This window comes from Arvicanthis niloticus, chromosome 1 (assembly GCF_011762505.2).
Source record: "Arvicanthis niloticus isolate mArvNil1 chromosome 1, mArvNil1.pat.X, whole genome shotgun sequence".
Classification (NCBI taxonomy): domain Eukaryota; kingdom Metazoa; phylum Chordata; class Mammalia; order Rodentia; family Muridae; genus Arvicanthis; species Arvicanthis niloticus.
This window is the reverse complement of record NC_047658.1, coordinates 117,916,439-117,941,815: the sequence shown is the minus strand read 5'-3', so window position 1 is coordinate 117,941,815 and position 25,377 is coordinate 117,916,439. Positions and strand designations below refer to the sequence as shown.

Sequence of the window (25,377 nt, the reverse complement as noted above, 5' to 3'; positions counted from 1 at the left end):
TGCATATTTAAGGAAGAAGTGATTCAATTGTATAATTGTAACTTACAATCAGAATACCTAAAATAGCATTTAACCTGATAACGTTTTTTTATAGGTATGTAGATTTTGACACTGCTTGAATCACTGGGACAAAATGTCTCACAGACAATATTACTTCCTAATATTAAGTATGGCTGGGACTGTTGTGTGCCAAAAAATGTTAATCTATTTCTCAACTCTTACAGGGGCTAATAATCATATAAATACGATTGTTCTTCATCAAATATTTTGTTTTGCTCTTAAAGCATAAACCACTGTGCAAGGAGCCATGAAGGAGAAGCTAAAGACTAACAGGTGACCTTTCTGAGATGATTCCACAATGGACTGTAATAGTTAATGAGGAGTTTACTTCTCTAGGCAAGTCTAAGACAATCCATTTTAGGAAAGTTCCCTGTTATTAATAAATATATGTAACAATCACTAGGTATTAGGCTACTCTTTGAGCAGATTTCTGCAGAACAATGAAGATGTATTATTGTCTTGTAGTGATGATATATAGACAAATAGAAGGTTTCTTAATTCTTAATGATGATCCTATAAGAATTCCTAAAATTATGTTAGTAATTGTTAAGCTTTTTTTTTTAATAAAAGGCTTCTATTAAGTTCTTTCTGATGTCAAAACTGCTTTGAGAATTCTGTCAGTCTTCAAGTGCCATGAGTTAATTGCTTCTGAGATAGCAAGCAGGTATCTACAACTGAGAGCACTTCCCAAGAGGTTGTAAAACAATTAACCAAAGGTCATAAAAAGGGAACTAGCAATTTACTACAGGTGCAAGAATAAAATATTGACTGGGTTCATCTATACAAAACTTCAATGCTAACTTAGTTATTGTCATTAACTCTTTATGATCCTGAGATCTAGTGACAAATGATGAATGTTTAGCCAAATAGTTAAACTTAATGGATTTGCATGTAAACATTCTCTATTGTTAACATTTTATTCAATTTGTGATTTGAATTTATGTTTGAATTTCTAGTGAACTTTTGTAAAAATGTGATGTATAGAAAAACCATGTGATCTATTCTAATAGAAAGGATACAAAAGACTAGGAATGATTACATTGGAGGGCATAGCACTGGGAGTAAGGCATTGAGAGCAAGGTCATTGTTACATCAGAGCAGGAGAGCAAGATTAGAAGGAGGATGCAGAATGGAATAACTTAGAAATTATATGACAACTTAAAAAATTAAGAGAGCAATATGCAGAATGTAGAGAAAAAGAGCAAAAAGGAAGAAGATGCAGAGAGCCAGAAAAAGTAAAAAAAATCTTGCTTATTTTATTAATCTACATTTCAAATGTTATTTCCCTTCACAGTTTCCCCTCTGAAAACCTCCCATCCCATTCCCCCTACACTTTGTCTCTAAGAGAGTGCTCTCCCCCACCTACCCACTCCCATCTCACTGCTCTAGCATCCGCCTAGGCTGGGGCAAGAAGCCTGCACAGGACTAAAGGCCTTCCCTTCCATTGATGCCAGATAAGACCATCCTCTGCTACATACATAGCTGGAGACATGGACCTGTCAATGTATACACTTTAGTTGGTGGTTTAGTCCTTGAGAGCTCTGGGGGGTCTGGTTCGTTGATATTGTTGTTCTTTCACTGAGGTTGCAACCCCTTCAAGTTCTTCAGTCCTTCCCCTAACTCTTTCATCAGGGTAGCCAGGCTCAATCTGATGGTTGGTTGTGAGTATCCACATATATATTAATCAGGTGCTGGCAGAGCCTCTCACATGACAGCTATATCAGGCTATGTCATTTCAGCAAGCACTTTTTGGCATCACCAATAGTGTCGGGATTTGATGTTGGCAGATGGAATGGATCCTAAGATGGAACAGTGTCTAGATGGCATTTCCTTCAGTCTATGCTCCTTTTGTGTACCTGCATTTCCCTTAGATAGGAACAATTCTGGATTAACAATTTTGGGCTGTGTGGGTGGCTCCATCCTTCAACTGGGGGCCATGCCTATCTACTGGAAGTGGTCTCTACAGGTTCTCTCTTCTATTTGTTGGGTATTTTGGTTAAATCACATCCTTGTTTTGTCCTGGGAACCTCTTACTTCTCTGGTGTTTGGGACTTTCTAGTAGCTGTACCCCCTGTTTCCCATTCCCCAATGCTACAAATTTGTATTCATTTTCCTGAACCTCTGGACTTTTCTCTTGTCTCCTCTCATACCTGATCCTGCTCCCCACTTTTCTTCCCTCTCCTTCATTCCTTTCAAGTCTCTCCCTCCCTCTACTTCTCATAATTATTAGTTCCTTCCTTTAAGGAGGATCAAAGCATCCAAACTTTGGTCTTCCTTCCAGTTAAGCTTCATATGGTCTGTGAATTGTATCGTAGTTATTCTGAGCTTTTTTGCTAATATCCACTTATTATATACCATATGTGTCCTTTTAAATCTGGGTTACCTTACTCAGGGTGATATTTTCATTTTTATTGGATATTTTATTTATTTACAATACAGATATTATCCCCTTTCCCCATTTCCCCTCCCTAGAACCCCCTATCCCATCCCACTTTCTCCTTTTTGCTTTTATGCCATTTTAATTACATACATGTATTAAGGTCAGTTCTAAGTTGAGGGTCTAGCAATACAATAGATGCAAATAGTCAAGGAACAAATAATACAATAAACACGAACAGTCAAGGAAAAGCAAGGCATCTATAGCTTGATCATGCTAGCCCTTTTTGTCCAGGGTGATATTTTCTAGTTCCATCTATTTGCCTGAAAATTTCATGAATTCATTGTTTTTAATAGCTGAGTAGTATTCCATTGTGTAAATGTAACACATTTTCTGTATCCAGTCCTCTGTTGAGGAACAGCTTGGTTGTTTCCAGCTTCTGGCTATTATTATAAATGAGGCTACTATGAATACAGTGGAAGATATATCCTTGTTAGAGCATCTATTGGGTACATGCCTAGTAGTGGTACAGTTGGATCTTCAGGTAGAACAATTTCTAATTCTCTGAGTAAGCATCAGATTGTTCTCCAAAGTGGTTTAACCAGCTTGCTATCCCCACAAGCTATGGAACAGTGTTTCACTTTCTCCACAGCCTCACCAGCATCTGCTGTTACCTCAATTTTTTATCTTAGCCTTTATGATTGGTATGAGGTGAAATCTCAGGGTCACCTTGATTAGCATTTCCCTGATGATAAAGAATGTTGAACACTTGTTAGGTGCTGCTCACCCATTCGAGATTCCTCAGTTGAGAATTCTTTGTTTAGCTCTGGACCTCATTTTTAATGGGGTTATTTGGTTCTCTGGAGTCTAACTTATTTAGTTCCTTATATATGTTTGATGTTAGCCCTCTATTGAGTGTAGGGTTGGTAAAGATCTTTTCCCAATCTGTAAGTTGCCATTTTGTCCTATTGACAGTGTCCTTTGTCTTACAAAAAGCTTTTCAATTTTATGGGTCTCAGGTCTTTCAATTTGTGAGTCTCAGGTCTCATTGGTGTTCTGTTCAGGAAAATTTCACCTGTGCCAATGTGTTCAAGGCTTTTTCCCACTTTTTCTTCTATTAGTTTCACTGTATCTAGTTTTATGTGGAGGTCCTTGATCCACTTGGATTTGAGCTTTGTACAAGGAGATAAGAATAGAAAAATTTTCATTCAGACCAGCACCATTTGTTGAAAATGCTATCCTTATTCCACTGGATGGGTTTGTCTCTTTATCAAATTTCAAGTGACCATAGGAGTGTGGCTTTATTTCTAGGTCTTCAATTCTATTCTATTGATCAACCAATCTGTTTCTATACCAGTACCATAAGGTTTTTATTACTATTGCTTTGAAGTACAGCTTGAGGTCAAGGATGGTGATTCTCCCAGATGTTCTATTGTTGAGAATGATTTTCATTGTCCTAGGTTTTTTGTTACCCAGATGAAGTTGAGAATTGCTTTTTGTATCTCTTTGAAGAATTGATTTGAAAATTTGATGATGATTGCATTGAATCTGTAGATTGCTTTTGGTATAATGGCCATTTTTACTATGTTTATCCTGACCATTCATGAGCATGGAAGATCTTTTAATATTCTGAAGTCTTTTTTTTGTTTTTGTTCTACATAGACTTGAATTTCTTGTCATTCAGATCTTTCACTGGCTTAGTTAGAATTACATGAAGATATTTTGTATTACTTGTGACTATTGTGAAAGGTTTTATTTCCCTAATTTCTTTCTTGGCCTGTTTATCCTTTGAGTACAAGAGGGCTACTGATTTATTAGAGTTAATTTTATTTTATTTTATTTTTTAATTTTAAAGAAAATATATTTCTTACACAAGACAATCCAAACCAATGCAAAATATTTATTCCATGTTAATTATTTTATGCAGTAGTTTTTCCCAACAGACTTGTGGTAACCACATCTTTTAAATCTGTAAATAATGTTATCAAAATAATCTTAATCTTTGAAATCTCACAAAAATAATCATATTTTACAATCCACTCTGAGTATCAAGGCTGCAAGAATAACATTCCCAATATCCAAATATTTTCCAGCTGTACCCAAAAAAGGAACCACCCCCCCAAAAACAAAAACAACCACATATGCTTGGTTAAGGGCTAAGTTACCCCAGCAGCCAAAAATAAAATAAAATATCCAAATTATTAGCATTAATTTAATACAATTATAACTTCAATAGTCACTTTGTCATTGACAGTGATTGCCTGAGCACAGGGGTGAGTGCCCAAGGGCTGGTAGTAGAAGCTGTTGAGCAGAGCAGCATCTCCTCCCTGCATCTTTGTCCCGACAGCTCCCACTTGTGCACAGCCCCACAGGTACTGTGTGTGCTTAAAAAAAATCCCACCACACAAATGCCTATTAAGCAGATAACAGGGAAGAATAACAAAAGCTAAGCAAGACAACTGCTCTCTCTTGGGGCTGTGATTAGTTCCCTTGTGCATGGAGTATTCAACAACGTAAGAAAAGGAAAAGAACACTTTATAGTCTCTAAACACAAGGTTGAGCTCAGCGTGGCAGGTCAACTGTGAGCATTTATAGTTCTACTTCCAGGCTTCATCTTCTGACGCCTCCCTGATGCTTGTTTTCGTGTCCAGGTCTTCACACTCTGCAATGCAAGTGCTTCTCCATGGGGCAAGCAGGCTGGAATTACAGCTTTGTAAGAAGTCATTCTTTCTAAACCCATTCTTAGTAGCTGCTCTGTTCGCATGTGGAACTCCTTGAGTTCATCCTCTGTGAGTGGAAGTCAACTCTCATCATTTTCAGGATATTCCTGCCATCCCATTGCTTTTAAAACCTGTGCTTTGCTTCTAGAGAGTGTGACAAGACCCCCTTCCTCTACCATGGGTAGAGAAAGACCATTCTGAGGACAACCTTGTTCTCCATTTTCCTTTGGTTCAGGTGTGTGGTTGCCCTCCAATCTCAGCCCCTCCAGCTTGTCACAGTCTCTACTTTCTGAGCAGACTCCATTTTATTCATCCTTCAGAGTCTTCAGGAACTCACTTTTCCTGTCCATGGTCGTCGGGTCAGTTTGGTCAGGCGAGAGGAGCCAATCTCAATCGGAGGGGGAGTGCTGGAGGGACTCTTTTGGGGAGAGCTGAGAACTGCACCAGCAGCTGGTACCACTGGTTTAGTAACAGAAATTGGATTGGTAAAAGCAGACGCCCGGCTAGAGGAAAGTGATCCAGATTTGTGTTCCATTCTGTTAGCTTTCCATGTGTTGGGCTTAGAGGGAGGTGGTGCAGGCTAAGGAACCAAGTTTTTATAGACACTTGGGACCATAGTTGACACTTTGTTGTCATTTGCATGGTGGGCTCCTGAGGAGGTGAATGCAGCAGAAAAGGCAGCAGCAGGATCCTCTTTGGAAATTTTTTTGATGACTAGCATCTTTGAGGGTTGCTTGGTACTAGGTAGACTTTCCCACACTGGGGTCGCAATAGGTCTACATGGCTGATTCTGTTTGCCAGCTTCTGGATTCAAAGAAGGAAAGTCTTCCTTTTCTAACTGCAACTTTTCTACTTTATCCTCTTGTTTTTTCTTCCCTAATCTCAGTGGGTGTTTTTTCTTGAAAGACATAGCCTTTCCGGGAGTGGAAGCTGCCATTCCAATGTCGGTGGTTCCCTGTATTACCTCCATTACGTTAGCTCAGACGATCATGACCTCGGGAAGAGCCATGCCAACCAGATAGATTCCCTGTGGTTCCAGCATATCCTACCTTAGAGACACTAGAGTCAACAGAATCATGGCGGGACAGGGAGGGTTGGTGCCAAGAATCTCCTGTAGTCCGCATGGGTCCATTGTTAAAAAAGCCATCAGAGGAATTATCTCAACCATGGCTTATTCCAAATCTACCTTCTCCACAGGATAAGTGCTCTTCCTGTTTGTCAAAGGTAGCTGTAGATGACTTAGCTGACTGTGGTGTTTAGAAATTTAGCCAAGCAGGAACAAAGTCATGCTGCACTATTTAGGTCCAGTGTCTTTTCAGCAAGATGAGGTATCCAACATCATGGCCAGGATCCTCAGAGTGTCACCTGTTGGGGTCCACACTAGCCCCACATTGGGCGCCAAAATAATGTTGGGGACCGCACTAGTCCCACGTTGGGGTGGCCAAAAAATGTCTCGGCCTGAGCAAAATGTTGAGGCCCGGGCCGACCCACGTTTGGGTGGCCACTGTATCCCGGCCCAAGCTGCCGCTCCGGTCTTCAGGTCGGGGATTCAGCAAGAGCGAGGGTGACGACAGATTCTACCTAATGTCTGAGATTCGTCTCTGATGATCCCTCTATAGTCTCTGATCTCAGTCTATGTCTCCCTAATGTCTTCTCTCTGCTGTGTCTCCCAAATGTCTTCCCTCTGCTGTGTCTCCCAAATGTCTGATTCCTACTGTCTGCCTCTGCATTTTATATGTCTTACTTCTAAGCCATGCCTCTAAGTTACACCTTTAATCATGCCCTTAGGTCTTGTCTCTAACTCTGATCTCTATACTTCTAAGTCACACACCTTTAATCTCACACACCTTTAATCTCACGCACCTTTAATCTCAAGGTATCTAAACCAAGATTATCGGAGTGTTCTCAGCTGTTGTAGGCTATTGTAACTTAAATCTCATGTCAGGGTATATGGCTCAAGATGGCTGCAAAGCTGATAGCCGCTTTCTGCTAAAAGTCGGCCCCCAACAGTCACCTCTGTGGTCCTGTATCCAAAGCTGCCACCTGTATCTTCCACGAGGTTTTTTTGTAAACAGGGTGCTAAAATTGCCTGGCCAGCAGCATGCCTTGAGATGAAGCACAAAGAAGTCCAGCTCTGTGTGGCCCACCCTCTTAATCCTCTCAATTGCTCATCCTGAATACCTAGCTCCTGACACTTTTCCAAAGGGGGAAGAAGAAGGGGAAGGGGGAAGGGGTACATAAAAAGTTATTTGTTACATTTAAAAAGGGGGGGAGGGGGGAAAGCTATGTCTATGTTTCTCATTCAACTTCCTTGAGTAATGGCACTATAATGTTGCTTAAATAGGCAAACCATGGACATCTGCACAGTGAGTACAAACACTGTTCATAACAAGGTCATGGCTAGAAAGACAAGTGGTCTAGGTGTGGGCAAGAAATGTCATCAAGGTGACAGGTCAAAAATGTAATAGTAAAGCACTGTAAGAGAGCTTCTGCGCAATCAATGCCAGTGGCAAAATATCCACAACAAAAGCTTTTAAAACACAAATCTCATCATCTTACACAACTGCTTAAAGCAGTATGCAGATATATATGCTTTTATCAGTTTAAACCTTCAAAATTTAAAGATGTAAGAAGACTCGTTTTGTTTTTTGAAAAAGGAATCCAACAGAAACTTGGTATAGTTTTTCTGCCACAGAATAGCAGGTTTCAAGGCAGATTTCTTGGTATAAAGCTCCTAAGTATATATTCTATTTCTTTGGTCTTTACTATTTATACATTCAAAGCAAAATTATAAGTAGAAAAGATAAAGATCAAGGAGAAAGAGAATTCCAAAATGAGGTTTTCTTCTTATTAATTTTCTGTATTTCGCTTGTTTTCCTCCTTCCCAAAAACTGACCTGTGCTTCCAGAAGTGATGTGAAGAATCTTTTATTGCTTTATTGAAGAAATCACTATCTAATTTGGGTTCATCTCTATCATTACTCAAACATTAAAAAGGCCACTTGAGTCTGCCAATCTCTGGCAGCGGTGGGGCTATGATCAAGGATAACTCTTGGCTTTTGAGGACTCATCCTCAGCTTCTCTGACCAGCAGAGATGACTAGCCCACAACCATAACAAAGGTCTTCCCAAGATGGCTGCCCAGCCCACAAGGCTCAGGAGGGTAGAGTTAATTTTATATCCAGCTACTTTGCTGAATTTGTTTATCAGCTATAGTTTTCTGGAGGAAGTTTTTGGATCAGTTAAGTATAGTATCATATCATCTGCAAATAATGATATCTTGACTTCTTTTCCAATTTGTATCCCTTTAACCTCCTGTTGTCTAATTGCTCTGGCTAGAAATTGGAGTACTATATTGAATAGGCAAGAAAAGAGTGGGCAACCTTGCTTTGTCCCTGGGTTTTTTGGGATTGCTTCCATTTTCTTTCCATATAGTTTGATGTTGTCTATTGGTTTGCCATATATTGCTTTTATTATGTTTAGGTATGGGCCTTGACTTCCTGATCTTTCCAAGGTTTTTATCATGAAGGGGTATTGAATTTTGTCAGATGTTTTCTCAGCATCTGAGATAATCATGTGGGGTTTTCTTCCTTTGAGTTTGTTATATAGTGGATTACATTGATGCATTTCCTTATATTGAATCATCCCTGCATCCCTGGGATGCAGCCTACTTGATCATGGTGAATGATCATTTTGATGTGTTCTTGATTTTGGTTTTATTGAGTATTTTTGCATCAACATTCATGAGTAAAATTGGTCTGAAGTTCTCTTTCTTTGTTGATTGTTTTGTGTGGTTTAGGTATCAGCCTAGCTGTCATTTCATAGATAAAATTGGTTAGTGTTCCTTTTGTTTCTATTTTGGGGAATAGTTTGAAAGTATTTGTATTAGGTCTTCTTTGAAGGTCTAATAGAATCCTGCACTAAAACCATCTGGTCTTGGGTTATTTTGGTTATATGACTTTTTGATTACTTCTATTTCTTTAGTGGTTATGAGACTGTTTAAATGATTTACCTGATCATGATTTAACTTGGATACCTGCATCTAGATTTTCCAGTTTTGTTGAATATAAACTTTTGTAGTAGGATGATCTGATGATTCTTTTAATTTTCTCAGTTTCTCTTGTCTACCTTTTCATTCCTGATTTGGTTAATTTGGATACTGTTGCTGTCCCTTCTGGTTAGCATGGCTAAGAGTTTATCTATCTTGTTGATTTTCTCAAAGAACCAGCTGCTAGTTTTGTTGCTACTTTGTATAGTTCTCTTTGTTTCTACTTGGTTGATTTCAGACCTGAGTTTGATTATTTCCTGCCATCTACTCCTCTTGGTTGTATTTGCTTCTTTTTGTTCTACCACTTTCAGATGTGCTGTTAAGCTGCAAGGGTCTGCTCTCTCCTATTTCTTTATGAAAGGACTCAGAGCTGAGTTTTCTTCTCAGTACTGTTTTATTGTATCCTATAACTTTGTCTGTGTTGTGCCTTCATTTTCATTAAATTCTAAAACATCTTTAATTTCTTTATTTCTTCCATGACCAAGTTATTATTGAGTAGAGAGTTGTTCAGCTTCCATGTGTATGTGGGTTTTCTGTTGCTGTTGTTACTGAAGATGAGCTTTAGTTCATAGTGAAATGATAGATGCATGGGATAATTTCAATCTTCTTGCATCTGTTGAGGCTTGTTTTGTGTCCAATCAGATGGTCAATTTTGGAGAAGGTACCATGTGGTGCTGAGCAAAAGTTATATTCTTTTGTATTAGGGTGAAATGTTATATATAACACTTGGTTCATAACTTCTGTTATTTTAACCATGTCTTTGTTTAGTTTCTGTTTCCATGATCTGTCCATTGTTGAAAGTGGGTTGTTGAAGTCTTACACTATTATTGTATGAGTTTCAAAGTATGCTTTGAGTTTTAGTAATGTTTCTTTTACAAATGTGGGTGCCCTTGCATTTGTGGCATAGATATTCAGAATTGAGAGATCATCTTGGTAGATTTTTCCTTTGATGAGTATGAAGTGTGTAGTGGTAAATCTCCAACCCAAATAAGACCAGTCAAATAAAACACAACTCAATAATTATGGATATAAACTGCAAGCCTAGATTGGGCAGATTTACTATTACACTACTCTATTCCCCAGCTATGAGATCCCTTATAATGTGCGGGTTTTTCCAGGCCATATGCTTCTCCTCTACTGTCCTTCCACCTCTTCCTCCTCTGTTGTCTTTCCCTCCCATTCATATTCTCTCTCTCTCTCTCTCTCTCTCTCTCTCTCTCTCTCTCTCTCTCCTTCCCTCTCTCTTTCCCAAGCCTTTTTCTTCTACTGCCCAAGCACTGGCTCTAGCCTTTATTTTACAAATTAAGGTGGACAGAAGAGTCACCAGAGGTCACCTGTATACTGAGTCACTCCTCATCTGCAGCCCCTCCCAAGAAAATAGAATTAGCATCAAAATACAAGGCCAGGGCTATTCATAACAGAAGTGTCCCTCCTCATCTTTTTTGATAACTTTTGGTTGAAAGTAGATTTTATTTGATATTAGAATGGCTACTCCAACTTGTTTCTTTGGACCATTTGCTTGGGAAAATATTTTCCAGACTTTTACTCTGAGGTAGTATCTGTCTTTGTCACTAGTTGTGTTTCCTGTTTGCAGCAAAATGCTGGGTCCTGTTTATGTATCCAGTTTGTTAGCCTATGTCTGTTTGTTGGGAAATTGAGGCCAATGATGTTAAGAAATATTAAGGAACAGTGATTGTAGCTTCCTGTTATTTTTGTTGTTAGAGGTGGAATTATGTTTGTGTGGCTATATCCTTTTGGGGTTGTTGACAGAAGATTACTTTCTTGCTTTTTCTAGGGTGTAGTTTTCCTCCTTGTGTTGGAGTTTTCCATATATTATCCTTTGTAGGGCTGGATTTGTGGAAAGATATTGTGTATATTTGTTTTTGCCATGGAATATCTTAGTTTCTCCATCTATGGTAATTAAGATTTTTGCTGGGTATAGTAGCCTGGGCTGGCATTTGCATTCTGTTAGGGTCTGTATGACATCTGTCCAGGATCTTCTAGCTTTCATAGTCTCTAGTGAGAAGTCTGGTGTAATTCTGATAGGTCTAACTTTATATGTTACTTGACCTTTATCCCTTATGGCTTTTAATATTCTTTCTTTGTTTTGTACATTTGGTGTTTTGAATATTATGTGACAGGAAGAATTTATTTTCTGTTCCAATCTATTTGGGACTTCTGTAGGCTTCTTGTATGTTTATAGGCATCTCTTTCTTAGGTTAGGGAAGTTTTCTTCTATACTTTTTTTTTTGAAAATTTTTACTGGCTCTTTGAGTTGGAAATCTTTGCTCTCTTCTATGCCTATAATTTTTAGGTTTAGTCTTTTCATTGTGTTCTGGATTTCCTGGATGTTTTTGATTAGGAGCTTTTTGCATTTTGTATTTTCTTTGACTGTTGCATCAATGTTTTCTATTGTGTCTTCTGCACCTGACATTCTCTCTTTTATCTCTTTTATTCTGTTGGTGATGCTTGCATCTATGATTACTGATATTTTTACCTAAGTTTTCTGTCTTGAGGGTTGTCTCCCTTTGTGATTTTTTAAAATGTTTTTATTTCCAGTTTTAGATCCTGGATGGCTTTGTTCAATATTTTCACCTGTTTGTTTGTGTTTTACTGTATATTTTTAAGGGATTTATGTGTTTCCTCTTTAAGGGCTTCTACCTATTTACCTGTGCTCTCCTGTATTTCTTTAAGAGAGTTATTTATGTCCTCCTTAACTTCCTCTATCATCATCATAAGATGGGATTTTAGATCAGAATCTTGCTTTTCAGTTGTGTTGGGGTATCCAGGACTTGCTGTGGTGGGTAGCATTGGTTTCAGTTGCTTATGTTCTTGTGTTTGACTCTTGCCATCTGGTTATCTTTGGTGTTTTCTGGCCTAGCTGTCACTGACTGGAGCCTGTCATTCCTGTGAGCCTGTGAGCCTGTGAGCCTGTGAGCCTGTGAGCCTGTGAGCCTGTGAGCCTGTGAGCCTGTGAGCCTGTGAGCCTGTGAGCCTGTGAGCCTGTGAGCCTGTGAGCCTGTGAGCCTGTGAGCCTGTGAGCCTCAGTGTTTCAGAACTCCTGGAGGTTAAGCTGTCTCTGTGAGCCTGTAAGCCTGTGAACTAGGATGTGTCAGCACTCCAGGGTTAGCTCACAAGCCAAGATGGAAACTGGAAGGATCATGTCCCTAGCTGTCTAGTGGTTCTCACATTTTCTGGTCCCCTGGCAGATCTCAGTCAGACCAGGCATTTAGGAAGTAGTGTCGATCTTACCTGTGAGCCTGGATGTGTCAGCACTCCTGGGAGTCATGCTTTCCCTGGATGAGATTGGAGTGTAGAGGGCTGTAGCACAATGTCAGCTCTTTGGCCCAGACCTGCATGACAATTTTAATTTACAAGTTTTTTTAAAACATATACAGTGACAGCCATTCTCCGGGGAGCGATTAATGGTAACTGGGTAAAGAAAAGACATGTTTGTGAAACAGTGTTTAAAGGGACAATGAGGGGGACACACAAAGCATTCGTGTTTCTGGTCTAAATTTTTCTGTTTCCATTAGCAGCTTGCTGGGGACTTTGAAATGAAGTTCAGAAATGTCAGGCACCTTGCTTCCTTCACATGCTCTAAAATCACACTGGAAAGATGATTCAATCACAAGATCTAAAAAATAAGCTGGAGTCTTTAGAGAGAAACATGGTGTGAGATAGTAGTGATGGCAGTCCTGCTCCCAGGCTCTGGTAGACCTCAGATACTGATACATGAGTAGAGATGGATACATGAAATGCCAGACAGTAGGTGACATCTTTAAAGAAATCTTTCTCAATGCTGTGTACATTTTCATGATAAAAGGCATTTTAAAAGTCTCTAAAAATTAGCTGAGGTATAGAACATAGTTCAGTGAGAAAATGCCTACCCCTGCATCAAAGAAATAACTAAACTTGGCAGAGATATCAGGCAATAGTCTTATCATAATATCTTCAAGACTGTTGGCTCTTGCTGTGACTCATAAATTGTTTTCAAGATAAATAAGCAGGGACTATGACATTATTTTGTGCAGAAACATGTTTGTGGCCAAGTCCAACCATTTAAGCACAGTTCCTGAGGCACAGACTGTAGAAGGAAAAAACTCACACAATTGTCCTCAGACCTACACTTGTCTACTGCAGCATACACATATACATGGCAGGAAGGAAGGAAGGAAGGAAGAAAGAGAGAGAGAGAGAGAGAGAGAGAGAGAGAGAGAGAGAGAGAGAGAGAGATAGAGAGATATTAATTTAAGGTCAAAAATAGGTATCTACTTAGCACCAGGTCCATTGGATCCCACTGAAATCCATGCTTCTGTTTCATGATCTTCATGGAAAAAAGAACCAGAACTTAGTCATACATGGAAATGAATCAAACCATTAAGATACAAAGGAAACATAATTTAATCCATATTGAATGGATGTTTATTTAATTTTTCAAATGATTGTTTATAGAATTAGCAAATAAGTTCTCTTATAAAAATTGTGCTCAATATTGTAATGTTAATAGTCACAAGCTTTGTGAGCAGTCACTTGCTTGAGGGCAGGACTTGTAAACCTCACCATGTATAAATAAATATCTCTGGTCCCCACCAGAGGCTTTGGGAGAGTCCATTTGCTCACCATTTGCTAAGTCTAAAAGTAAAGTGAGCACCATGAAGCTGAGCCTGTGTCTTCTGATCATTCTGGTTGTTTGTTCCTATGAAGGTGAGTATTATTGATGATTAATCAAGACACAGCTCCTGGTAAGTTTGCTTCATTTTACAGTTGGTAAGTTTCTGTGTGATAGGGGTCAGGTCAGGAAAAGACCAATAATTTAAAATTTCTCCCAATGCCTTTTATTAGCTATTCTTTAAAAAATCTCAGATGTATTCAACAAATTTTCTTCTATGTAAGAAGGTTGATGGGGCTGAGGGTATAGAAAGAGCCAAAAAGGCTAATAGGAACAATGTTTAGTAATTATTTTTATTAAAGCAATTCAGTTTGTTGTATTATTTTTCACTTTCTTGTATGTGGAAAGGTAGCTCTCTGTTCTTAACAGTCAATGTTCTCTGAGTCTGTAAGTCATACATCTTCAAATCTTTCAACAAGACTGTGAGAATAAGAAGGTCAGATTATTCTGATCAGTGTCCTGGATGATATGCACTGTGTGGTTATTACCAGCATGATATCTATTTATTTAATTAACTAATTTTCATAGATAATCCATTTACACATAAACAGAACATTCCTATGTACTCTGTGCCTTCAAAATGAATCAAGTTTCATTGCCAGTTTCTCTCTTTCCTTTCTGTAACTCTTGCGTACCTAGGTATTCTCATCCTATAGCCGAGGATTTCTTCCTACATTCTGACAGAATCTACTTAAGGCTCATACTAGACTCTATTCAGGCACCTTCTAAACACAATATTGACATGTTTCTGGGAAAGCTGGGTCTGATGGTACTTCCCTGTGATCAGAGCTAGGTAAGGTTAAAACATGAGTAACTTGTATCTGAGTCTAATCTAGGCTATGTGTGGGGATTCAGCTTTTGTTGTTGTTTATTTATTTTCAAGAGATTTTATGAAAATGTGGAGCCAATATTAGGAAAGTTGATTTCTTCAGTTCTATTAAAATATTTATCATAGATTTTTACAATCCATAAGTTAGGTATCAGTTTGCCCGCTCATTCTTCCCATAATCTGAGCATCATCATCAGCTTTTCCTAGGTTCCCAGATGTGCTCTTGTGTGAATCAAAAGTGATCAACTCTTGTTGGGGCCTAGGCTGGCCCACTTTGGGTGGCCTAAAATGTTGCAGCCCTCTCCACTCCACACTTGGTGGCCACTGTATCCTGGCTCAAGCTGCTGCTCCGGTCCGCAGGTCGGGTTCAGCACGAGAGAGAGTGATGACGGACTTGAAGAATGGAGACCAGACAGAGTGTGATTCAATCCCATTTATTCTCCAGTCTCTCTTCCTAGTCCAAGTCCCAAGTCTAGCTGTACTCTCTAAAGAGTCTCCTTAAAGAGTATATCACCTCTAAGTGTCTGATTCTCTCTATATAGTCTGATTCTCTGATCTGTCTTCTGTCTGCCTCTCGCCTTTATATGTCTCACTTCTAAGCCATGCCTTTAATCATGCCCTTAGGTCTTGTCTCTAAATCTGATCTCTAGGTCATACTCTTAAGTCACACACCTTTAATCTCACACACCTTTAATCTCACACACCCAAGGAAAGATCCTGGGTACCTAAAGCAAGATGTTATCAGAGTGTGCTCAGCTGTTGTAGGCTATTGTAATCCAAGTCTCAGGTCAGGGTATATGGCTCAAGATGGCTGCAAAGCTGATAGCCGATTTCTGCTAAAAGTCTGCCCCCAACAAACTCTTGTAACTTTAGCTCTTTACCTTGAACTGTACATGATGCCATGATGTAATTCTGTCAGTTTCAAAATGTCACCCCTCTATACGTAAGCAGTCTACTCACTTTTTATTTTTCCTATCTCTTGTAAAATTCTAATTCTGTTATTTATGTCAAGTCTGGTGACACACACAAAAAAAACCCTTTTTTCAACATTTCAATACTCATAAATATGCTACTGAAGATTCATTCAATCATTAAACATTTAATCCTGAAAAAGGGAAATTCAGGAAGCCATAGATGCTTAGGAAGTCATAGATGTTGACTAAAATACAGAAGCACACAAAACCAACAATAATCTTTCTTCAGTCTTCTGCTGTGTGATTTTGAGGAATTCATGCAGTTCCAAGAGTCAGCCACAATATCTTATATATTCTGTCCAGTCTGCAGTCTCCAATCAGAAAGGAAGATACAAATAAAATTATAAATGAAATGTATTCAGGTGGTGTGGCACTGGGAATCAGAAGCAGGTGGATCTTTGTAAAGTTGATGCTCCATGCCAGGGTGCTCTACAGAGGGTGTTCTAAAACAGCCAGAGATATACAGAAAAACCCTGTTTTCAAATCAAAATAAAGCAACGCAAAACAAAACAGTAATTTTGGTTAAGTAAACTCTTTTTCTTTCTTTTTGCACTTTCCAGCTAATGCCACTCAGATCTGCGAAGCTGTTGCTCATGAAAGCATAAGCTTTTTACTAAAGAATGAGATAGATCTGAAGAATGAACTTGAGATGTATAATGCAACTTCAGCAGCTGTTGAGGCAAAACTGGAAGTGAAGAGCTTTGTGGACAAGATGAGCTATGAAGACAGATTTACGGTAGCAGAAACATTGGTATGTTCATTTTGCTTTACATTCTAAAAAGGCCACAAAGAAAGTTGACCTGACATTCTGAGGGGGAATACATGGATGGCAAAAAAGGACAGGACATCAATGATAGGTTGCTTCATGAATACATTGCTGAACTGAGTTCAGTTGTAAACAATAGTTGAGATAGGATTCTCCTTCTAGAATTTCAGCCTAGATACAACACTATTGTGGCATCCTAACAAGGACAAATAGGGCCCTACAAAAGGAGGTTTTATGGCTAACTCTATTGTCAATCTGCTGGGGACTTTGCTGAAATTAACATCTGCACAATAAATGGAAATTAACTTCATTGAATACCATGGGAAATTTTGGTGAATTAAAATCCCACAGATGGGGGAAAAACTGGAGACAACCTTCTTGAAAGCAAAGTATTAGCAGGATGAATTTTTCTGACAAATTTGCTGGCTCTGCCAGGAGCCTGTGAACCTCTTGTTTCCAACACTTCTTACCCACTTCTGCCCTGAGTCTCCATGGTTATCCCATTGAAAGGAAAGTAGAGGCCACAATTCTAAATCATCATAGAAAGTTATTCCTGGGGAGCAGGGGACACACTCAGTCATCTCCTGATCACAGTGAGACCACAGAAAGTGAGGAACTTGAGTTAAACTATTGAGTTCATTTAGAGTGCATTCATCTGAATTTGGAAAGTTTACACTAATATGCATTATTTGTTGTTATTTCCCCTAACAACCTTTGCATTTTCACTTCTCTCTTTCCAATGTTTTCATAGACTCTTGTGTTTGTTAACTTTTCTTCTCCAGGAGCTGCTTGACTCGCCTTATATTTCTTACCTTCATTTCTGTTTATTTCTAGGCACATATTTTCCTGGACTGTGGTGTGAAAGGATGGGTAGATACATATTATCCTGAGCTCAATTTCTAGTACTAGATGAACTGACTTTCCCTGTTCAATGTGAGTTTCAAAGTCTTGCACCAATAAATTATTCTCCTTCCATTTTGCCATCTGTCTGTTGTTATCCTAAGTCTCAGATTTTACATTGAATGGGCTTCAATAAACAAAGAAACAAATGAAAAAAATGAATAAATGGCACTTTCAGTAATAGTAATATGTACCAGAGTAAACTGTATTGTGTTTGTTCAAGCATCATCCTGCATTGCCTTGCAGATAAGTTCCACTTTTCTGTGGCCATAAGTAAAAATGATCAAAGACGATGACAGATATTGGCCTCTTCTGTGGCCACTGTACCAATTGCTTTGTCTCATTGCTATCCTTGCTCAACGTGCCATTCACTGTCCAAGCATGCCAAGTCACTATCTTCCCTATTCAACCTATGGTAATTTTTATGACAAGATCCATATTCTGAAATAAAACCTCTGGTTGTCATAAGCTTCACTGAAGTAGATCCACAATTTTTCTTTATTTCTGCCATGAAATTCAGTACATCTTCTCAATAATTAAAATAAGCAAGCTTGTATTCTAATCAAAACCACATATTTATTTATAATTAATGGGTCTTCTTCATGTCACTCTGAAGAAGATGTGAATAATTCCACATTTTCCCCCAGTAAAGTAATCATGGCTTTGTCCCATATTAGGACACAGGAGAAAATAAAAGAAGAAAAAGTGGGGGGATTTAGGGATGCCTAATACCTAAGGTTCTAAATATGGTTCATATCCTCTACCCTGATCAGGGCATGCTCTAAAGGAATATATGAAAGTGCTTTAGAAAGTCGGGCTACTAACATCCCTGCCCTTTATGGCTGAGCAAGTAAACAAAGAAAAGCAAAAAAACTCTTCTGAGATTATGATACAATCACCAACCATACAAACAGTATACACTAGCATAAATGTTTCAAAAAAAGTGATTTTCTAAACACACTACATGTAATGCAAAATAAACTGAAATAGAATGTTTAGTGAATAAGAACAGTATGTCTTAAAACCACTATGTGTAGAGAAGAAAGATGAAAAATAGAATTAATAAAAGTCAGAAAATATTTTCAAATTAAAATTTTATGAAATTCAAGAAGACACAGGAACCTACTACATGTCCACACTTATAATATAGTTGGTTAACTGGGAGAATTTCAACATAAGAAATGTCTTCCACAAATACCAAATCAAAACAGAAAACAGTAAGTTACCTCAAAGTAGAGGGAGTAAAATTGAAACATGTCAAAGACACTTCTCTGATATGTCAGACAAAAAGCTGCTTCCTTGTAACCCTATGAAGGAGACACAGAAGAGATAAAGAGAGGAAATTAATGAAAAGCAAAGAAAAACAAAGGAAAGCAAAGCAGAGGAGAGGAGAGGAGAGGAGAGGAGAGGAGAGGAGAGGAGAGGAGAGGAGAGGAGAGGAGAGGAGGAGACGAGAGGAGTTTGCCAAGTGTGGTAGCCTATACCTTTAAGACAGTACCCTTGAAGCATGCTTAGAAAAAGATGGCAACTTGCAGAAAAGAAACCAATCACAGGTTACTCCTGCTACATAGCTTCTAGGTGGTGGAATTAAAAGCTGTAAGTTGCTGTCACAAGCTCAACCCTGCAGTCTGCCTAGAGTTCTGCATTGACAAATCCAAATCTTTATAAGGTTACAAACCAGTTGCAAGTCAACATGGCTGAGAGTGCAGGACCTCAGAAACCCTCCATTTGAAAGGAACTTTCCAGAGGGGCGGTGTGGTGGATAGCCCTAGCCTCTTGTTGTCTTGGTAATTCCACTCCTGGGAGGGGCTGCGAAGGAGGAGTGAATCTTGTAAACCTTCTGTCCAATCAAATTTGTTAAATAAAGGCTACAGCCAGTGATTGGGCAGTGGAAGAGGAGTGGGAGGAGCCAGAGGCAGGGAAAGAGGATAAGAGGAGGAGAGCTGTTGGAGTTGGGGAGTTGGCAGTTGGTGGAAGGGGAGAGGCTGAAGAAGACCTTGACCTAGGAAACTGCAAGTTGTTAAGAGCTCTCATAGCCGGGGAATAGTGTAGTTTAATGGTAAATCTGCCCAATCTAGGCATGCAGCATTCATTTGATATTTATTGACTTGTGTCTTTTCTTCTATGAACTCCCTATGGGCAAGAGATTTACCACAACAGGGCGGGGCCTGAGAATAGATAAGAGGTGGAGTCTAGGGGACTAAATTTAACCTGTTTATTGCAGGGTGAGATATAGTCCTGGGAGGCATTTATGGAGAACAGCAGGTACACACAGAGACTGAAAATTAAGCTCTCTAGGCATCACTGTATAGTCTGTAAAATGCTTAGGGAAAGGGATGCCTGAATTCAGTGGTTGGGATCATATTTCATCTCTTGATTAAAACTTTCAGGTGATACTCATCACTAAACTATTTTGAATGTTTTTACATTTAAAAATCTTTACATAGTCATTAAAATATGCTTAAGTTTTCCTTTTAATTTTCTTTTTAGTTTTTCTATTTTTTTATATTTGTGCCCCATTTTCTCCCTTTCATTTTCTGTCTTCCTTTCTTTTATTGGGGATTTTCTTTTGGAGACAGAGTTTCTCTGTGTAGCCCTGAGTTCCCTGGAACTCACTTTGTAGACCAGGCTGGAATCCAACTCAGGAAGATCTGCCTGCCTCGGTGTCCCAAGTGCTGGACTAATGGTGTGTCCATGTTGATACTTGAAGTGGCATGGTGTCCTGCAGAGCTTGTGGAACTACCCACAGCAGCTATGAGTTCATGTGCACAATAGCCTTGTCACTGTCATAGGATAGCATTCTTTCAGCACTAATCTCTGTCCTCCAGCCCATATATAACATCAGATAATAGGGACAGGTTGATACACATGTCTCAACTAAGACTGGACACTAACATTAATAGTAAGTATTAACACTTGACACTTTATGAGTCTCTGCATTAACCACTGCCTACTGCAAAAAGAAACTTTATTAATCAAGACCTAGAGCAGCACACACACACACACACACACATCCAATATTCAGAAGGCAGATTGTTAGAAGAGCAATTATCAAGGTAACAATACTTGGTCCCTGTTAGGTACTATGGCTTCTTTAGCCATATGTTTTGGTGTTTACTATAAGAGACATGAATTCCCTCCTGTGAAGTAGGCTCCAAATCCAGTCATAAAGCAGTTGGTTATCCTGATAATATACATGTCACTATTATATTTCCAGGCATATTTTGCCTGGCAAGTTGGCATTGTATTGTGCAGGTTTCATTGCTGGGTAAGGCCAATTTTTCTATTATTTCTATTAATTGCTTCATTCATTTACTTCTGCTTTATCTTTCTGATTGCCATGCCTACTTCCTTTTTCTTTCTCACTTACTATGCTCATATTTGTCCTAAGTGATTTTCAACTTCATAATACATACTAGATTACATAAAACATTAGGTTTTTCATACTTTTGGTTTATGGTCACTGGTTACATATTAAGGCTTCAGCCAACTTTATATGGTGTGAATCCTAGCAGCTCCTCACTATAACAACTGTTCTAGCCTATTGCTTAGCTCAGTTTCTCCTGGCTCAACTGTCTCCTAACAATATCTTCTGCACCAACTTCTTCTCTCACTTTATTCAATCTTATTCTCAGCCTCTGCTGTTTTTGTATTCTCTCCTGTTCCCAGTAATCCAAAAAACAACCAACACTGAAGGTCATAGGGTCAAGCAATACTAATGGCTAAGAATTCTTTGTTTGGCTTTCTTTATTCCCAGTGTTATTTTCTCCCCATTATGTCCTTCTCTGTACCCCCACTCTCATCTTTGCCCTTATGGCTTTGATCCTGTGAGTCTGCCTGTTTACATGTCCACTCATTTGCTTCTAGCCCCTCTTCAGGCTTCCTTCCCTTCCCAAAACAAACCTCTTAAGCCAGATATATTTCATGGCATAATTTCTCAGAGGCATGCCTTAACATGGGCTCCCCATGTTATCTCCTCACTCCATTATATATTATAACAGTGATATCATAACCTCAGGGGGGCTCTGCTGGTGTCTGGGCACACTGAGATCCATTTTTCTGATATAGTTGCTTGTAACAGATCTGCTTTCTGGTTCACAGATCACTAGGCTGTTCACCTAACACAAACAATTGATGAGTTCTCTTTATAGCTCAGTTTATATGATTCTCTGAGTCTGACCATTTTCCTGGATGAGGTTTTGTTTTTTGCAGCATAGATTTTTTTTTCTTTTTGTCTTCTTGTCTTCTCTCAAAAATCTTGGTGCCAGATGAACCACGTCAACTTGTACTTTTCATACTGGCCTCTATTTGAGTAAATAATGATTTACCGGGACAGCTGGTGCTTTCTCATTTTGGACTCTCCTGTGTCCCTTAGGATTCTGGAAACCCTGACTGATTCTTAAATGTGGCTCTGGCTTTCAGCCTCTTCTCTGGACCTGTGTGCCCCTCCCAACTCCTGGCGCAAGCCTGTACTAAGCCAAGGATGCAGGCTTGCTCTCTTCCTTTATGGACTCAGATATTATTACAAACTTACATATCAGATTTCCAGATTCCCACTGCCAAGGACAAATTATTCCCAAGATACCTTATCTAAATGCGATCTGCTCTGAGCCCCATAGTCTATTGCTAAGGCTCAACTTCTCTACTTTTTTATCTGTGATTTCTTTGCACTCTCCTCTCAAAGAAAAAATATTAAAATTATGCTATAAACTCTCACCTAAGTATTTATAATTTGGTCATTGAGTATATTTTAAAATCTATATAATCTGTAACATTATTTGCCTAAAAACATACAAAACAGAAGGTTTATAATTGCAAGTCTACTCTAGTTTAGGGTATATGTGCATATAAATTAGATGCAACTCAAATATAAACACACACACACACAACACACACACTTTATAAATAGCAACCAGGTTAATATATGGTTTGCAATCTGCTATGTGACTTCACCAATCTGAGATGACTATATTCTATAAAGTAACAATTACAAAGCTCTTAGTTCTAATGAACTCTCTGTTTATTAGTGTATTTCTTTTCAGACTAAGAAAGCAACATGTTTTGTAGTTTAAATTGGTATGGATTTTTATGTGACAATAGAAATTCAAAGTTATACTTTTACAACATACTGTGTAAGTTTATTTGTCTCTCTGGCAAATTATTACAAGTAATATAAAATATCATGCAGTAACTCTAACCAGGCAGGTGAAATACCTCTAAAACTAGCACTACAAGTATCTAAAGAAAGAAACTGAAGAAGATATCAGAAGATGGAAAGATCTCCCAAGCTAATGGAATAGTAGGGTTAACATACTAAAAATGAACATCTAACCAAAATCAGTATACAGATTCAATGAAATTCCTCTCAAGATCCCAAAACATTTCTTTACAGACCTTTAAAGAACAATTTTCAACTTCATATGGAAAATGAAAACAAAAGAAACAAACAAATAAAACAAAACAACCTCCCCCCTCCCAAATAACTAGGATAGATAAAACAATCTTGTATAATAAAACAACTTCTGGAGGTATCACAATCCTTGAATTAATGCTGGACTATAGAGCAATAGCAGTAAAACCCACAAAAACAGTTAGATTGATTAATAGAATTGAATCAAAGACCCATAAATGAACCAACACACCTAAGAACACTTAATTATTGACAAAGAAACCAAAATTATAACTGGAAAAAACAGAACGTCAACAAATAGTGCTGGTCTAACTGGATATCTGTATGTAGAATAATGTAAATACTTCCATATTGATCACCATGCACAAAACTCAAGCCTAAGTGGATCAAAGAACTCAATGTAAAACTGGATATACCCAATCTTATAGAAGACAAAATGGGAACTAACTTTCAGTGCATATGTACAGGAGATAACTTCCTTAACAGAATAGCCACAGCTCAGGAACTAATATGAACAATTAATTAAAAAGGGGCCTAATAAAACTGAAATGTTTCTATAAAGCAAAGTACACTGTCAAGAAGATAGAATAAATGCCTACAGAATGGGATAAGATTTACACTAACCCTCTATCTGACAAAGGGCTGATATTCAAAATATATAAAAAAAAAAAAAAACTCAAGAAATTAGACAATAGCAACAACAACAACAAACCAAATGACTCAATTAAAAATGGTGTACAGAGCTAAACAGAGAATTCTAAACAGGGGAATCTATAATGGCTAACAAGCAGTTAAAGAAATATTCAACATTCTTAGTCATCAGAGAAATGCAAATCAAAAAGACAATGAGATTCTCTCTTGTACACATTCAATTGTGGAGCAAGAGAGAACATTCCTCCATTGCTGGTGGGAGTACAAACTTGTAAGGCACTTTAAAAATCAGTTTAGCACTTTCTGAGAAAATTAGGAATAGTTCTACCTCAAGAACCAGCTATACCACTTCTGGGCATATACCCTAAATGTGTTCCATCAAACCACAAGCACACTTGCTGAACTATGTTTACAAGAGCTTTATAGGTAATAATCAGAAAGTGGAAGCAACCTGGATGTCTGTCAAATGGAGAAAAAGAGGGAAGATAGGAAGAGGAGAGGAGAAAGAGAAAGACTGGGAAGAGAGGAGAAAGAGGAAGCTGTGATTGGGATAAAGATGATGTTGTAAATTTACACAATGGAATACTACTCAGCTATTAAAAACAGGGACATCATGAAATTGGAGGCAAATGTAACTGAAAAATATCATCCTGCATGAAGTAACACAGACCAAGAAAAACACATGGTATGTACTCACTTATGAGTTGATATTAATCAGAAATTTTAGGATAACCATGCTGCAATTCACAGACCCAAAAAAGTGAAGTAATACCCTTGCTTTTCTAAGATTATAATGATAGACCATGACGTGCTTGCTTCCAAGTAGAGTAATACTTGCTACCCACCATTTGCAGACATCCCCCTGCTGGGGTTCTGCTTCCCTGTTTTGATCACCCTACAGGCTATACCCACAAAGGAAAAGGAAAGTGCTGCTCCCACAAATCCAGGGAAGGTGGGAAGACTTCATTTCCTGGAACCTGCCTAAGACAACAAGCTGCCTTCTTCCAGACACCTCATCTGACCAAAAAATGCTGAGATCCAGAGACATGCACTGAGTCCTACAGAAAACAGACTTAGACCTTCCAGCTACAGAAGAAATCTCTTGCCAAAGTCAAATGGCTACTGAACTTAGAGAAACTTAGAGAACTAACTTACATGTTAGTAAGGAAAACATAATGTCTATCTAGATTAATCAGATGTTATTATCCTCAAACTCTACATTTCATGACAATGATCTCTTGCTTTCCCAACCCCCACCCTTGACTCTCCTTACCCTGTGACTTAATTGTGCTACTGCCTACAGCCTGTGTAGTGTTTTCTTATGACTTCACCTCATCCAAAATTTTCACTACAAATGACACAGTCACTCCAGCGATGCCCCTACTTTTTAAAAAAGAAAAAGGAAGAGTTGTGGGGTGGTGGGCTGTAAGAGGCAGCTGGGTACCTGGTCAAGCACAGGCCTCGAATCCCAGAAAACCTAATGGGAAGGTAGGAGTTTGTTGGCTCAGTAGCTCCTTCCAGAGAGGTTTTGCATCACCATCTACAACTACAGGTAGAGGGCATGACAAACAGGCCTCCAGGCCTCGAGATTTCCATATTCATGAGTTACCTAAAGGAGGGGAGGCATAGCTAAATTGAGTTATTCCTTTTCAGTCCCTCCTCTTTCCCCCCTCCCTATTTAAGCCAGCTCCACTCTGGCTTGAAGGGGTTTGCACCTAGACTGTCTACATTCACCATGAACAATAAAGCTGTTTTGGAATCCTGGACTCCCTCGTGGCTATTGTGAACCGCCATAGTGTGACTGGCATGGAGGACTTGCCCGAGACCCAGCAGCTGGTCTGCCTCACAGCCAGTTTGACCAATACTCTTGGCATACTGGTCCAGCAGTATGCCCCCCCCCCCCCATCTCAGTCCTTCTGTGGTCTCCCAGCAGTGCTTAGATGCCCAAGGGCTGAGACCAGCTAGTCTCAAG

General features: G+C 38.8%; 1 protein-coding gene and 1 pseudogene across 1 annotated transcript; one reads left to right on the top strand and one right to left on the bottom strand.

Annotated features, from left to right (window-relative positions):
• Nucleotides 1-5,034: 5,034 nt before the first annotated feature.
• On the bottom strand, nt 5,035-12,492 carry LOC117722493 (vasculin-like protein 1 pseudogene; annotated as a pseudogene).
• A 1,366-nt stretch (nt 12,493-13,858) lies between these two features.
• Nucleotides 13,859-17,347, top strand: LOC117703667 (prostatic steroid-binding protein C1-like). Its single transcript, XM_034495442.1, has 3 exons — nt 13,859-13,910; nt 16,239-16,429; nt 17,279-17,347. Exons 1-3 carry the CDS (start codon nt 13,859-13,861, stop codon nt 17,345-17,347), a joined length of 312 nt encoding a protein of 103 aa, XP_034351333.1.
• Nucleotides 17,348-25,377: the final 8,030 nt, after the last annotated feature.

Coding starts and splice junctions, on each gene's coding strand:
- LOC117703667 (XM_034495442.1), top strand. CDS start 13,859: ATGAAGCTGAGCCTGTGTCTTCTGATCATTCTGGTTGTTTGTTCCTAT. Junction 13,911..16,238: donor GGTTGTTTGTTCCTATGAAG/GTGAGTATTATT, acceptor TGCACTTTCCAG/CTAATGCCACTCAGATCTGC. Junction 16,430..17,278: donor TTACGGTAGCAGAAACATTG/GTATGTTCATTT, acceptor GTTTATTTCTAG/GCACATATTTTCCTGGACTG.